General features: G+C 49.7%; 1 protein-coding gene across 5 annotated transcripts in view; it reads left to right on the forward strand.

Annotated features, from left to right (window-relative positions):
- Ror1 (ROR family WNT receptor 1) overlaps positions 1 to 13,980 on the forward strand; it is a 302,418-nt gene that overhangs the window by 200,811 nt on the left and 87,627 nt on the right. For all 5 annotated transcript variants that reach the window (XM_021255603.2, XM_087212843.1, XM_087212844.1 and 2 more), the window contains 2 exons: positions 2,837 to 3,124; positions 3,763 to 3,793. In XM_021255603.2, coding sequence (XP_021111262.1) covers positions 2,837 to 3,124; positions 3,763 to 3,793 — 319 coding nt within the window. The remainder of the gene's footprint in view (positions 1 to 2,836; positions 3,125 to 3,762; positions 3,794 to 13,980) is intronic.

Consider the following 13,980-nt stretch of genomic DNA (forward strand, 5'->3'; position numbering starts at 1 on the left):
GGCTCCTTCAGCAGGCACCGAGATCTGGAAGCATGCTCATCTCCAGACGCCCTGCAGCCCTCACATGGCGCTCTGACGGATGTTACAGAGCCAGAGAGAGGGAGGCCAGTGAGGTCCCTGCCTCCGGGGGGGCCCAAGCGCCTGCTCCAACCTGGGCCCCAACTCCCATCCGCGAGCCACACGGGACAGCTCCACTCCGCCAGCAGCCGCCGACCCTGGGGAGAAGAGTCCCCTGCCCAGGCCTCCTGGGGCTCGGTCCCCTCCCTGCAGGGCTAGGGTGGTGAATGCCAAGGTAGAGAGCTGGCAGGTGCTGGAGTGCGCCAGGCTACAGTGGCTGCTGTGCTGGCCGGGACCACGCTGGACTGCATGTGGGCGCCTGGCTGGCCTGAGGCCTGAAGGCCCTGAGAGACAGAAGCTGTGGCTCTTCACTCTGGGACCAGGGAGGCGCCAGTCCACCCTGGTGTCACAGTTCGTTACCATGCTTCGGACTTAGGGGAAACAGTGCGGCTCCTACTTAACCGGCTGTTAGAGGGCGACAGGAGGAGGAGGCTGCCAGGAAAGCAGGCATCCACCGAAGCAGCTCGCAGAGGTGACCACGGCAGCACTGATCCACGCCCTCCGGTGCTGCTTCATCAAACAGGCCCAGGGCTTCACAGCTGCCACCTGATTTAATTTCAATCTTCCTGTAACAGTTTTGCCAGGTGGAAAATAAACCCTGTTTATTATTCCTACTTTTCAGCCAGTTAAACTGAGGTACAGAGGGGTTAAACAGCTTGCCCAGGTTCACAGAGATCCAAACCCAGCCAATCAAAGTCCAAGACCGGCCAGCGCAGGAGCCAGCACTGTGCTGCTATTTCTCGTTTCTCTCTGCAGAGAGTGTGCAGTGAGCCACTGGGAAGGCGCAAGGTGGGTGAAAAGTCACCTATGGCTTTGGAAAGCCAGTGCTAATAGTCTCCCTGCTTCCCAGGCGCACCAAACACGCCTTAGGGGCGCATGTGCCTGCATCTGTGAGCAGACACAGCGTGGAGCCGCGTCAGAGATCAGCGCATGAGTGAGAAGACGTTAACAAACCCAAGTGTGGACTTGGGATTCTGTGGTGGAAGACATTCCCCAGTGGCTGCGGGAGGTGAGAGGACCCTCAGATAACCCGCCGTGATGCCCACATTTACTCCCCTCTCCCTGCACACGTGACACACTCAGACTGTGACAACACCCATCCTCAGTATTCTTGTGGAATCTTATGAATCCTTTATTTTTAGCATTTATGAATGGCTCTTACAGGCATTTAGGTCATTAAATTATCCAGTTAACACAGCTCCAGAAAAGTTTATTTTCCAATAAAGCTCCATTAAATTCAACAAACACACTGTCTTCTCTGTCCAGCACAGTAGCCCCCAGCCAGATGCAGCTGTTTAAAGTTCAGCTGAACAGTCCCGTTCCCCAGTTGCTCCAGCCAAACTTCGTGAGCTCAGGAGAGCCACAGAGGGTGAGGTGGGTCCCGATCCCCGCGGGTTCCGACACGCATCCATCACCACGAGCCAGAGGCTGCAGGGTTGAGAGCCTTCCCATGCCCGGCCTCGGGGGCTCTGGGGGCTGCGGAATGAGCTGTCCTGGTTTGGGGTGAGGGAAGAGGACAGGAGGGGACTGACCCAGGTGGGAGTGATGGAAGGTACCAGACACGGCTCTGTGGATATGAACAGCAGCACAAGCTTTCTTTTTTAATATTGAGGTTAATTTTAAACATACAAATTATTTTCTCTGTGACTGGATTCCACGACCACTATTTAATGATTTTTTAACACTACTTATTCAAGAAAGGTGAAGGAAAACTGATTTCATTAGGGAAGTGTTTAATACAACAAATCTCAGAAGCAGAGTAGGAAACATAAAAACAGTATGCTTCCACTTATGTGAGATTCTGACATAGGCAAAATTAATCCATCAGGAGAGAAATCAGAATAGCAGGTGCTTGTAGGAGGGTGGAGGGAGTGTTGGGGAGCGGAGCCAACTACAAAGGAAGTTGGGCGTGGTTTCTGTCCTCTCCAGGTTGGGCTTCGGTTGCAAGAGGACATGCATGTTTCATAGCTGGAATTGATTAAGATCTGTACGCTTCCCAGAGTGTAGTTCTATCTCAGGTTAAAATTATAATGGCATCGACTTGATGGATGATAGGCAGATCGGTGGATTGACAATAGATGACTCATGGTGGAGACAGGAAACAAGTGTATACGTCGTGTGTGACACACACGTGAGCGGTGTCACGGAGATGTCCCACCTGCCACCTTGTCTGCAGGGCCGGCTTCACCAGGGGAAGGCTTCGGGCACCCTCCCTGGTCTCAAGCCTCGGGGATATCCACACGCTGCTCCTGCTTCTCCCAGGTTTTGACTCTTTCTTTCCTACCAAAGTGGGCACACGGGAAGGATCTTTGCAGAAGGTTAAGGATGCTGCTACTCTGGGATGGGAAGATGTGAAACGAATTTTGACTTCTTTTTCTCTTCTTTACTGTGTTGTTATTTGCAACAAGGAACATGGGTTATTTTTTTTTATCTGAAGGACAAAACCATGTTTCAGAATGTGCATTACCCCTGGGAGCCATGGCGCTGTCTGAACACTTCGGGTTTGTGTTCCGATTAGTAACAAAGTTCCCTCCAAGCAGCAGCCCCTGGGGATGGTCCCCTGGCGGCGGTAAATGCTTTCCCTCACTCCTTTGTCTGTCCCCGAAGGTGTCCCCTGTCGCGCCTTCCATGGCCCTGGGGATGTGCCGGAGGCTGGCGTGGTCTTGGGTGGCTCGGGGTGCCAGCCGGCTTCACCTGCCTCATTCCCCTCCTGCTGCAGATTCCTACCTGACTCTCGATGAGCCCATGAACAACATCACCACGTCCCTGGGGCAGACGGCGGAGCTGCACTGCAAGGTCTCGGGGAGTCCGCCTCCTTCCATCCGCTGGTTCAAGAACGATGCGCCCGTGGTGCAGGAGCCCCGGCGGATCTCCTTCCGGGCCACCAGCTACGGCTCCCGGCTGCGCATCCGGAACCTGGACACCACCGACACGGGCTACTTCCAGTGCGTGGCCACCAACGGCAAGAAGGTGGTTTCTACCACCGGAGTCCTGTTCGTCAAGTTTGGTAAGCAGCTTCCTGGGGTGGCGGGCAGGCGGGAGGACGGGGTCCTGGGGCGAGCAGGGAGGGAACGGGCTTTGTGAGAGGGCACTGGGGTCCTGGGGCGAGCAGGGAGGGAACGGGCTTTGTGAGAGGGCACTGGGGTCCTGGACTCCACACCCTAGCGGGCAAAGTGCGGCCGCTGTGCAACTGAGTAAGCCACGACCCTCGGGCAACGGCCACGTGCAGGGGCGGCCACCCAGGAAGGAGCAGAGCAGGTCCAGAGCTGGCCATCCCCCCCGGCCCGATACCAGTCGCCGTGCCCCAAGCAGTGGGAACGCTGGCAGCACGCACGGCCCCTCTGCCCGGGCCCGGAAGCCCCGCTCCCTGCTGCCATTCCCTGCAGAGCCCAAGACCGGGTGACTCGGGTTTCAGCCTCCGTCCTAGCACCTTTGAGACCCTGCGCTGGGGGGATGTAACTGGTCCCCCACTCTCCCTGCTGTGGGTCGCAGAGGCAGTGGAGAGAACCTGTAACCAAACAATAAACCCCAGAAAAATAAAGATTGCCTCTGGGTGGCTGAGAACTTGAACTCGTGGTGGGGTGGATCGGTTGCACCCAGCTCCCCACCCTGAGAGGCTCTATTATTTTTCTTTCATCTCTCCAGGTCCCCCTCCCACAGCGAGTCCAGGGTCTTCGTAAGTACTTTGCATCTCCTCCCCACCCTCAGCTTTCCCCACAGGGTTCTGGGGCACGGGCGGAGTTGTGCTGAGCTTGGCCCAAAGACTGCATTTCTAGACGCCAAGGCATCGGCATCGCACTCGTTCTCTGATGGGCAGGAATCTCAAGCCCGGTAAGGTAGAATGAGGTTGAATCTGAACGGTCAAAGCGGCATTCCGCTCCCGCTCCCGCTCCCACTCCCGATCCCGTGCTAGAGCAACTCCAACATTTAGTGGCAACAGTGGATTTGGTCAAATCAAGGAAAAACAAATGATGGTGTGCTGGTAGGAACCTTTGCTTTCAGCAAATGAGGAGTGTTTTATATTCTGCAAGCATTTCTGTTGCTCTGAGTTATCGAACAGGGCTGCATCTAGGTGATCACTTTTCTTTTTCCTTCCCTTCAAAGAATTCAGAGGCAGAAATTTTAACTCCCAGAGGCAGGGAGAGCCTGGGGCTTGGACTGAGAGTCCCAGGGCAGTTGGAGTCGCAGGAGGCCCTCCTTATGGAGTCTGGAGGTTGAGTTTCTTTACAGGACCCTGTTGTCCGTGCGTTTATTATTCTGGCTGAGGGAGTCTCATCTTTCACTCTAAAAGTATCCACTTGGGGCATTTTTTCTTTATGTATATTTTTATTTGGGGAGAAAGACCCATTTATTTCGCCCCGAGCTCTGCAGGGAAATATCCTCTGTGCGCTGTGGACTTCGGCAGCAGAGTTCCCCGGGCTGGGCACACCCGTGGCAAATGTGACTCCCCCTTCACTCACCCTCAGCCTCTCCATGCAGGACCGGCATGGATTGATTTAATACCTTGGGATTTGCCTCGGGACCCTGCGTCCCAGAATCTCATTAATAAAACAGGTAATGAGTAAAAAATAAACATTGGCTTTCGGCCACACCCTTGTGCTATTTCATCAGCCCGATAAGGCAAACATGCAAGTCTTTAAATCTCCAGTGCTGATTGCATTCAGCTTGCTTGGATAGCCAGTGTGGCTCTGGATCTGGAAAAGGTCGGAACTTTGGTCCCAGTGCCTTGCATTTCTTGAAGCTATTTTTTTTAACGGTCTCACTCTTGGTTATATGTGGAATCCTTTTGAAGTCTTATTTAAACAAAGATTAAAAACTTTTGTTCCTTGCTGTAAAAATGCTTCCAGCCCAGCACCTTATTTGTTCCTATTAATCTGTGTTTCAAATGGGACTGGTAATCTCTCTGGCAGGGTGATTAACAGAGTTCACTAATCTGCCGGCTCTGTTAAGCCCTGAGCTGTTGACTTTCTCCCCACCTCAGAGGGTTAGTTTTTATAGCCCCCAGTAACTTTTAAACACTTCTAGGTGCATACTTCTCCAAATGTTTGTCCTTCTTTGCTGGAATCTGATGAATCCACTCTACGCCTCTAATGGTTTTTCGAGTTACAGGAAGCCAGGGCAGCAGTTTTGTGAACTGATAGCCAGGGGCAGGGTGTGAATGTGCCTTAAAGACTCCTCTCCTCTGGGGCTCAGTGCATTGTGCCAGCCTTGTTGGCAGGGACGAAGACCAAAATGCAGTCTAAGTTGGCAGTCCCACCAGGCCCTCTGTCCAGTCTCCGTCTTGGTTGGCATTTTGACACACTTTGCGTCTTTGGCTTGGAAATCGGTGATGGCTCTGCCTGTCTCCTCTGTCACCGGCAGGCTTACCCAGTCTCTAAGAGTCCCCAGGTTCCTAATTCTGATCCCACGCAGAATGCTGGCTCCTGTCCCTGTCCGCAGAGCCCCCTGGGCAGCCAAACCTCCCACCGAGGGCGCCACGGGGAGAATTCATCCCTCTGAAGGCCTTTCATTCCGTTGTCCACGACCTTTACCAAAACAGGAGTGAAGTATAGAAATAAATTGCTGTTTACTTCAGTAATTCAGAGTCACTGAAAAAATAAAATCCAAGTAACACGCATGGCACCGTCCTGATGCTGGGGACACCAGCACGGTGAAGCATTAGGTGGTCTGTCGAGCCTGGGGACAGAGCTGTAGCTAGGAGGGCTCTTGTCACTCCCTGCAGGGGCTGCATCGGAGGCCTTCGGGTGACAGGCACCAGGATTCTTGAGGGCTCTGTGTGAAGCTTCAGGCTGTGTTTCTGCTGTCATTGCTGAGTCCTGGTCCACCCTACAGGGAGGGTGGGTGGTAGCCACATGCCCATGCCAAGTGCTTAAAGGCATACACCAGGCCAGCAAAACTGTAAAGTGAAATATGTTCCATCCTCCCACAGTGACAGATGTATCCTCATAATGGCAAAATTAAAAGAATATGTAAAGTTATGATTTTTCTATGATCAAAAGCCAGGAATGATAAAAAAAATGACAACTTCAGTCATTGTTCTGCATGTCTAGATGCTCTATTCATGGGCTACAACTCTTACATGTTATTTATAGATTGTTATGTTTTACTTCCATAGAAATATTTTTGCCTTGATTTCAACAAAGGGCCTACCAATGTTGTTCTGCACAAAGTTTTTGTATAGTAAGTGCTCTACTGATAGCAATACCAACTTAGTCAAACTTTCCTGATTCCTCGTCTGTCTTACTTTTAAAAACTGTGTCCCTGCACTGGTAACAGGTATAGCAGTAAAATTCCTAAGGCGGCACTTAAGCTGGAGGCGGAACTGAGCATTTTATATACCATGTTCAGACACAGGGTGGGATGATCCATGAGGAGTGACCGTCATTATGTAACATATTACAAAGCATCACCTTGTCATGTAAAGTCCGCCTCACACTCACACATGGCCCTGTGTGTGGACGACCACAGAGTACACTGTGTCAACTGTCCAGGGGCTATGTTCTGAGAAATGTGTCGCTAGGCGATTTTGTAATTGTGTGAACTTCCCAGGGGATATTTACACAAATCTACATGGGACGATCGAGTCATTCCATGTGCCCGCTGCCGCCAATCAGGGCACGCAGTAAACGAGAGACACCAGCAGCGTAACAGCAGGGTGTCACAGTAAGCCTGTCTTGCAAGTCACAGAGCGATGACGCCACGGAAAAGTAACAGGTGTCCTTTTGCATCGAGGACCACGTGCATCAAGGAGACCGTTCGACCGTCAGTGCCGTGGGGCCACACACCCAGATTGTCACAAACACGCACCTGCTGAGCTAAGGCCTCACAGCGGGGTTGACACCACAGGCCCCGGGGGTTCCCAGCCCCGTTGTCGTCGTCTATGAGACCCCTGTCACGCGTGGAGCCCACCGCATGCAGCCCGTCCATGCCTCTGACTGGAATTGCTTACTTTTAAGTTTTCTAGCACTTCTTCACCAAAGTACCATCGACTGCATGCTGCTCTGCAGCCTGGAAATCCATGATGGAGGTGTAGGCAGGGTTGGTGTCTGTGAGGGTTTCAGGGAAGGGTCTCTCTCTTCTTCCAGAGGTTACTGGCATTCTTTGTTGGCATGGGGATGCCTCATTTCTGCCTCGGCCTTGATGGCCACAGGCTTTCTCCGCGTGTGCATCTGCAGACAGCCCCTCTATGGCATTCGGCTAGAGTTGGAGTTCAGGTCATCTTCTGCACGTGGCTGTGCAGCAGCCCCAACTCCATCTGTGTTGTTGAGAAGACTTTTCTTACCCTTCAGATTGTCTGGAAACCTATTAAAACCAGTTGGCCACAAACATAGATGTTTGTCCAGGGACTGTTGAATCTAGTCCACGAATCTGTCCTTACACCAGCTGCACGGTCTTGGCTATGTCGGTTTGTAGTAAATTCTGACATTCTCTCTGTGCATTCTCCGCATCAGTCAGTCTTCCGCTGGACAAATGGAGCCAGGAAAACATTATATGTGTACATATGTAGAGACTCTTGCAAAGATGGCTTATGTGATTGTGCAGACTGACAAGCCAAGTCCAAAATCCATAGGGCAGAGTTTCCAGATGAGCATGCCAAGATGCTTGGGCAGTTGCTCAGACTATAGTCCACAGCTAGGTAAGCTCAGTTCTGCTTTTAAGGCCCTTCAGCTGATTCGATCAGACCCACCCAAATCACTAAGGAGGCCCTCCTACAATCAGTTGATGTAGGTGTTAATCATATCTATAAGGTACTTTCGTAGGAGTTGGCTAACTGGGGACTCTACTTTGCCAAGTTGACATAAAACTGATCATCATCTGTCAATGTTGTTCTTCTTTTTTAAGAATTTTTTCCTCCTACTTGGGTCCCTTGCATTTCCATGTAAATTTTATGATTAGCTTATTTATTTCTCCAGAAAGTCATGTGGGATTTTGATAGGGATGGCATTAAATCTATTGATTGATCTGGGGAATTTTGTCATCTAAACAATATTAAATTTTCCAATCCATGAACATGGAGTGTATTTCCCTTTAATTTCCTTAAATGATGTTTTGCAGATTTCAGTGTACAGGTCCTGATCCTTTTAAAAATCCTAAGTATTTTATTATTTTTTCATTCTATTGTAATTGGAGTTGTTTTCTTGGTTTCATTTTCAGATTGTTCATTCTACTCTACATAGGTAGAGTTAATTCTTATATATTGATCTTATAACCTGGAGCCTTGCTAAACTAGTTCATTAGGTCTAGTAGTTTTTTTGTTTTGTTTTGTTTTGTTTTTTATAGCTTCCTTAAGATTTTCCACCTATAAGATCATGTCAACACATAAAGATTGATTTTCTCCCTTCTTTTCAATAGATGGTGTTTGCTTCTTTTTCTTGCTTAGGTGCATGGCTAGAACCACAAGAACAGCCACCCTTTTCCTTAGCTAATGTGGGGAAAACTTTCAGTCCTTCATCACTGAGTATAATGTTAGCTGGCAATTTTTCGTAGATGTCCTTTATCAGATTGAGAAAAAATTCTGTCCTAGTCCTACTTTGTTGCGTTTTTTTAACCCTAAAAAGTGTGTTAAATTTTGTCAAACACTTTTATTGGGTCCATTCAGATGAGCATGGAGTTTTGTTAGTCCTTTACTTTATTAATGTGCTCTTTTACATTGATTGCTTCTTGTATGTTAAACCAAGCTTACATTCCTGGAAAAATTCTCACTGGCCATTTTGTATATGTTACTGGATTCAATTTACTAGTATTCTGTTTAGGGGTTTTGTGTCTGTATTTATAAAAGATATTGGTCTGTCATTTTCTCATGATGTAGTTGTCCTGTCCCAGTAGCAGGATAATTCTGAATCCATAGAATGAGTTGGAAAGTATGTCTTTGTCTCCAGTTTTTAAAGGAGAACTTTGAAGGAAATCTGTTAATTCACTCAAATATTGAGTATAATTCACCAGTAAAAAAATTTGTGGGAAGTTTTTAAATCACTAATTCAGCTTCTTATTATAGGTCTGATCACATTTTCTATTTATTCTTGGGTCAGTCTTGGTAGTTTGTGTCTTTCTAGGATGTGTTCCACTCCATTTAGATTATCTAAATCGTTGTCATAGTATCCTCTTATCATTCTTTTAATTTCTTTAACATTAACAATAATATCCCTTCTTTCATTCTGGATTTTAGTGACTTGTGTCTTTTTTTATTTCTTGGTCAACCCAGTTAGTCTAGCTTAGTTTACCAACTTTGTGGGCTTTTTCAAAAAACTAACTCACTGAAACCTGAACATTTAAACAGTGTAACTTGGAAACTGTGGAAAGCAGACTGCATCTTCTGCGATGTTGCTTAGCAAATCACTTGGATTAAATCTGTGGAGTCTGTGTCTCCATTGTGTTCCACTGCTGAAGTCTCTACTCAGCCCTGATCAGTTAACAGATAGACAGAAATTTCCTTAAATCAGGAGGTGCCCCCTCTTTGCCAAGGGTCCCCCTTCAGCAGCTGGCAGTTCACAAGTCTGTCTTTGCTTTCATGTCCTGCCCACGCAGGGCCTCGAGACAGCCAGACGGGAGAGATTGGAGCTGTGTTCCTGGGCGTGCATACCCCTTCCTTCCCCGGAACAGGTCAGAGGGCTGCAAGGCCTCAGTGGACCTCTCATCCCTTAGACCCTCCCTCTCAGCTTCTGAGCTTTTGGGCCAGGATCATGTTTCCCTGATCATTATTGCCACCTCAGGCAAAGAATTTTTTTTCAACAAATGTCCCAGGACTACACCCTTTCCCACTGAGAAGCTCCAAGTTTGGTCAAATGAAAACCAGCTTGTGAATGGGGTATTCCCATGCGCCAGTAGACAGGTCACATTATGCCGGTCTCGGGAAGGGGCTTGGCAGTGCTCCCTGCCTTCTCCCAAGACTGCGAGCTGCTGGCTCCAGGTCTCCAGGGCTCTGGAGGACCTGGGAGAGGGACTTGGAGATAGGTCAAGTCCAAATGCCACAAAACTCGGTTCCTAAAGAATCTCAGCTTTTTTTTTTTCACTTCTCAGTTATCTTATATGAGAAATCCTAGGCTAGAACTTGGTATATAATTGGCATTAAATGAGTTTAAGTTGTATTTTTTTTTCATTCTCATGGAATCATAGTCTGTTAAGGGAACAGGCTAAAAAATAGTAACTATCACATGAGGATGTTGAGAAGAGTAAATGAAATAAGATGGTGCATATAGAGTAGGTGCCACTGTGCCTGGCGTGTTATTAGGGGCTTAATAATGTTGACTAACATCATCATAACCACCTCCCATCACTACCACCACTACCACGATCATCTTCATCACCAGCACCATCACTGCCACAGTGATCATGACCACCAGCATCACTACCACCACCACCATCATCAATATCAACACTACCACCACCATTACCACCGTGATCATCTTCACCAGCATGAGCATCATCACCACCATGACTACCAGCACTGCGATCATCATCATTAACATCATCACCACCACCACCATCATCATCACTAGCAAGACCACCATGATCATGAACATCATCATCATCATCATCACCATCATCCTCATCGCTGTTGAACAGAGGCCATGCCTTCTTTCCAGACAGTCCTAATGCTGGACCATATTACCTCCTGCGAACTGCAACCAGTGACTTTGAAACCTTTATTTCCTTCTCTACGTTGACCTTTGGCTAACAGCCCTTTCACCAGCAAAGGTGGCTGGATCTTGATGACTTCTTTCTCTCTTTTATCCGCTTCCAAGTCTCAGCCACAGTGCAGAAGTGCAGCTGGGTGCTGGCACAACCCAGGAAGTGATAACACAACTTTCCATTGAAGATAAACTCAGGGGTAACTTTCCACACTTCCTGCTGCTCAGGTATTTCCAGGTGGGGCGTCTTGGAGAGCAGAGTTCAGGAGGTCACTAGGCAGCGGGGCCTGGCCACAGAGGGCAGCACTCAGCAAAGCAGCTCGCTGCTGTTTCTTCATGCAGTCTTAGACTCAGCACACTGCGGAGCACAGGCAGATGGCGGGAGTGAGGAGAGATTAGATAAGAAGGGTTTCCCGACCCCAGCGAGGCAGCCCAACATACAGAAGGTCGGGTAGCCAAGCCCCTGTCTCGCAGTGAGTCCATCACTCAACAGCCCCCTTGTGAATAGGATGTGGAAAGCCTCCGATTAGAAGGATACCTGTGAGTATTGGCAGTAGAGTATGTCCGAAGGGAGGAGGGGAAGATAAGTCCTGGTGTCCCAGACTCTTTCTGAAGCCTGGTCTCTAGTGGTGACCCTCTGGGTGAGTGACTTGGTCATGGAGCAGCTCCGCAGTGCATAGTAGGTCCTCCCCCCATGCATAGCAGGTCCTCAGCAAGTGTGTGTTAAACTGAACAGGCAGAGTCTGTCCTGAAAGCTTTTCTCCGCATTTGACGGGGTGGTGTTCATTTGCTCAACACACTTGCATCAAGTTCTTTCTGTGTTCCAGGCCTCTGACCAAGCTGTTTTGCGCCACAGAATTTGGTGTCGGGCAGCAGAGCCAGGTTAACACACTCCTCCTCCTACGTCATTGGCACTTTCCCTTCCTGTTCTGTGAGTCTGACGAGCAAGTGATATCAAGAAGGGAGAAAATCTCCGCCCGAGCCCGGCTGTGGGGGAAGAGAAGGCCCCAGAGGAGTGGGTGTGGGTAGAGCAGGATTTCTCCAAACTGTAATGCGCCTCTCAGTCACCCAGAGGTTGTTAAGCTGCCCACGCTGAGGCGGCATTTACATCTGGGCGGGGCCTGACCCAGTGGATTTCTGCCCTGCTTCCTGAGGATCCTGGTGCTGCTCAGGCACTTTGAAGAGCAGAGTTTAGCAGAGAGGGGCCTGTTTTGGTTTCTAATCCTATGCCTTCACCAGCCAGTGGCTCTGGGCAAGTTGCTTCCTTCTCTGAGTCTCACGTTTCTTTTATTTGTAAACCGAGGACCCTGTGCTCAGTGTCTGCTGAGATTCCTTCTCACTGGATTTGGTGACTCACTGAAACCCACTTGCTCTTCCTCTATTGCAATGAGTCCTCCTCCTGGGTCTGGTTTCATGTAATATGCTCCTAGGGTCTTTTTCTTTGCCCCGAGGAGTTAATAGACCTCTTGTATCATCTTGAGCTCCCATCCTGCCCATTCCAAACAAGATCTTGTGCAGTTAGTTCCGGCCAGTGAGGAAGTTTTTTGGAGAAGCCTCCACCCATAGGATCCCCTCTTGGCAAAGGGGCAATTGCTAATTGTGTGGCTGCTCAGGGTCAGGCCCTGGTCCCCCGTGTTAAACACGGAAGCATTTTCCTCCCATTTCTTTCCAGCTCCTGCTGTAGGAGCTGAGCACTTTTGTTCCCAGCTGAGCAGGAGGGTAGAGCAGGAGGCAGTGAGATGTGGGTGGGGAGAACCTCCTGACCCGTGCCTTCGGGGTTACAAAGCGCTGACCCGGCGACCCTGATGCCGGATGAGAGCTCCTGGAGGCTGATGGGAAAATAGTGACACACTGGCCTGTGTGATTGTGAATGTGGGTTCGTGACTGGTTCTTCACATCTGTACACTCACAGGGTTTCCTCAGGGGAGCACCCGTGTCTCACAAGTACAGCAATGCAGCTCGAGGTGCAGACTCACTGGTGTGAGAACATCATGGCCAGCTCTTATATAAAGGATATAATTAGCCTTGACGCTGGGGCAGTGCTGGGTCTAGAGGTCCCCCAAAGGCTCATGGGGAGACGCTTGTCCTATTGGGAGGAAGTTGGGTCTTTGGAGGTGTGGCCTTCGAGGGGACATTGGGAGCCTGCCCCTCCTCCTCTCTCACTTCCCTGCTGCCCTGAGGCCAGCAGCTTCCTTGCTGTGCACGCCACGCCTTCTGCTGCCACAAGCCTCAAGCCACAGGGCAAGGAGCCTGGCGTTGAAACCTCGAGCCAGAGTAAACCATTCTTCTCTTTAAGTTGATTGTCTCAGGCATTTTGTCATGGCGAGAAAAAGCTAACAGGGACGGAAGACTTCCCTGCACCCTCGATCTGTGACTCGAACTGGCAAAAGATGGGTTAATGAGAAAAAAGTACACCTTTCATTTGATGTTAATATTTTCACACAGCAAAAGGGGCTTCCTGGGAGGAAGTGAAAACTCCAAAGGTATGGTTAGACTTGGGGGTTCATATGCTGTTTTAACAAAGAATGGTGAACTGGGGAGCTGGGACAACAGAGAAGATACAGGGGTTTTGCCTGGGGGGCTGGACCAGGGTACTAAATTGTGGGAAAGTAACTAGAAAAAATATGAGGGGAACTAAGGGAAAATAAGGGCTGTTTTAGTGAGGCTTATAAGAGTCATCATAGCGCTAAGTTCCTCTCTACTGGTAAGAATGTCACCTAGCAAAGGAAGGAGCTCTGCTTTGAGCCCAGGCAGGTGGGCCTCACAGCTCAGAGTTTAGCCCCTCGTCTCTCTCGCCTCCTCCCATCGTGGGAGGTGACCAGTGAAGGGATACTTACAGGAACTACACCTCGGCTCTTCACGTCATTGTGCTCTCCTCGGGGCAGTCTCACTGTGTACCTCAAGCTGGCCTTGAACTCATGGTCCTCCTGCCTCAGCCGCCCAAGTGTGAGGATTGCAGGTGTGCACCGCTATGCCTGGCTCCCCTAAGTGTTTAATGCTGAAAGGACTCACAGCGCTGACATAGCTTACCCTCACGGAGCAGGTTCGTTACAGGCAGAGGAGATCGGAGCAGCAGGAGGTCGATGTGCAGTGCAGGAAACACAGAGATTCTGGGTTTGAGCGCCTCTGCCCTCCCTAGACTGGGCGGCACAGGTGCCGTTTGTCCACAGCTCTCAGACCTTCCCTGGCCCTCACGGGGAGTGGCTGGGTCCCAACAAGGCCACAGCTGGCTCCG

Source organism: Heterocephalus glaber, unplaced genomic scaffold, assembly GCF_053883595.1.
Source record: "Heterocephalus glaber isolate CG9 unplaced genomic scaffold, H.glaber_assembly_v1.0 deba00001442, whole genome shotgun sequence".
NCBI lineage: Eukaryota > Metazoa > Chordata > Mammalia > Rodentia > Bathyergidae > Heterocephalus > Heterocephalus glaber.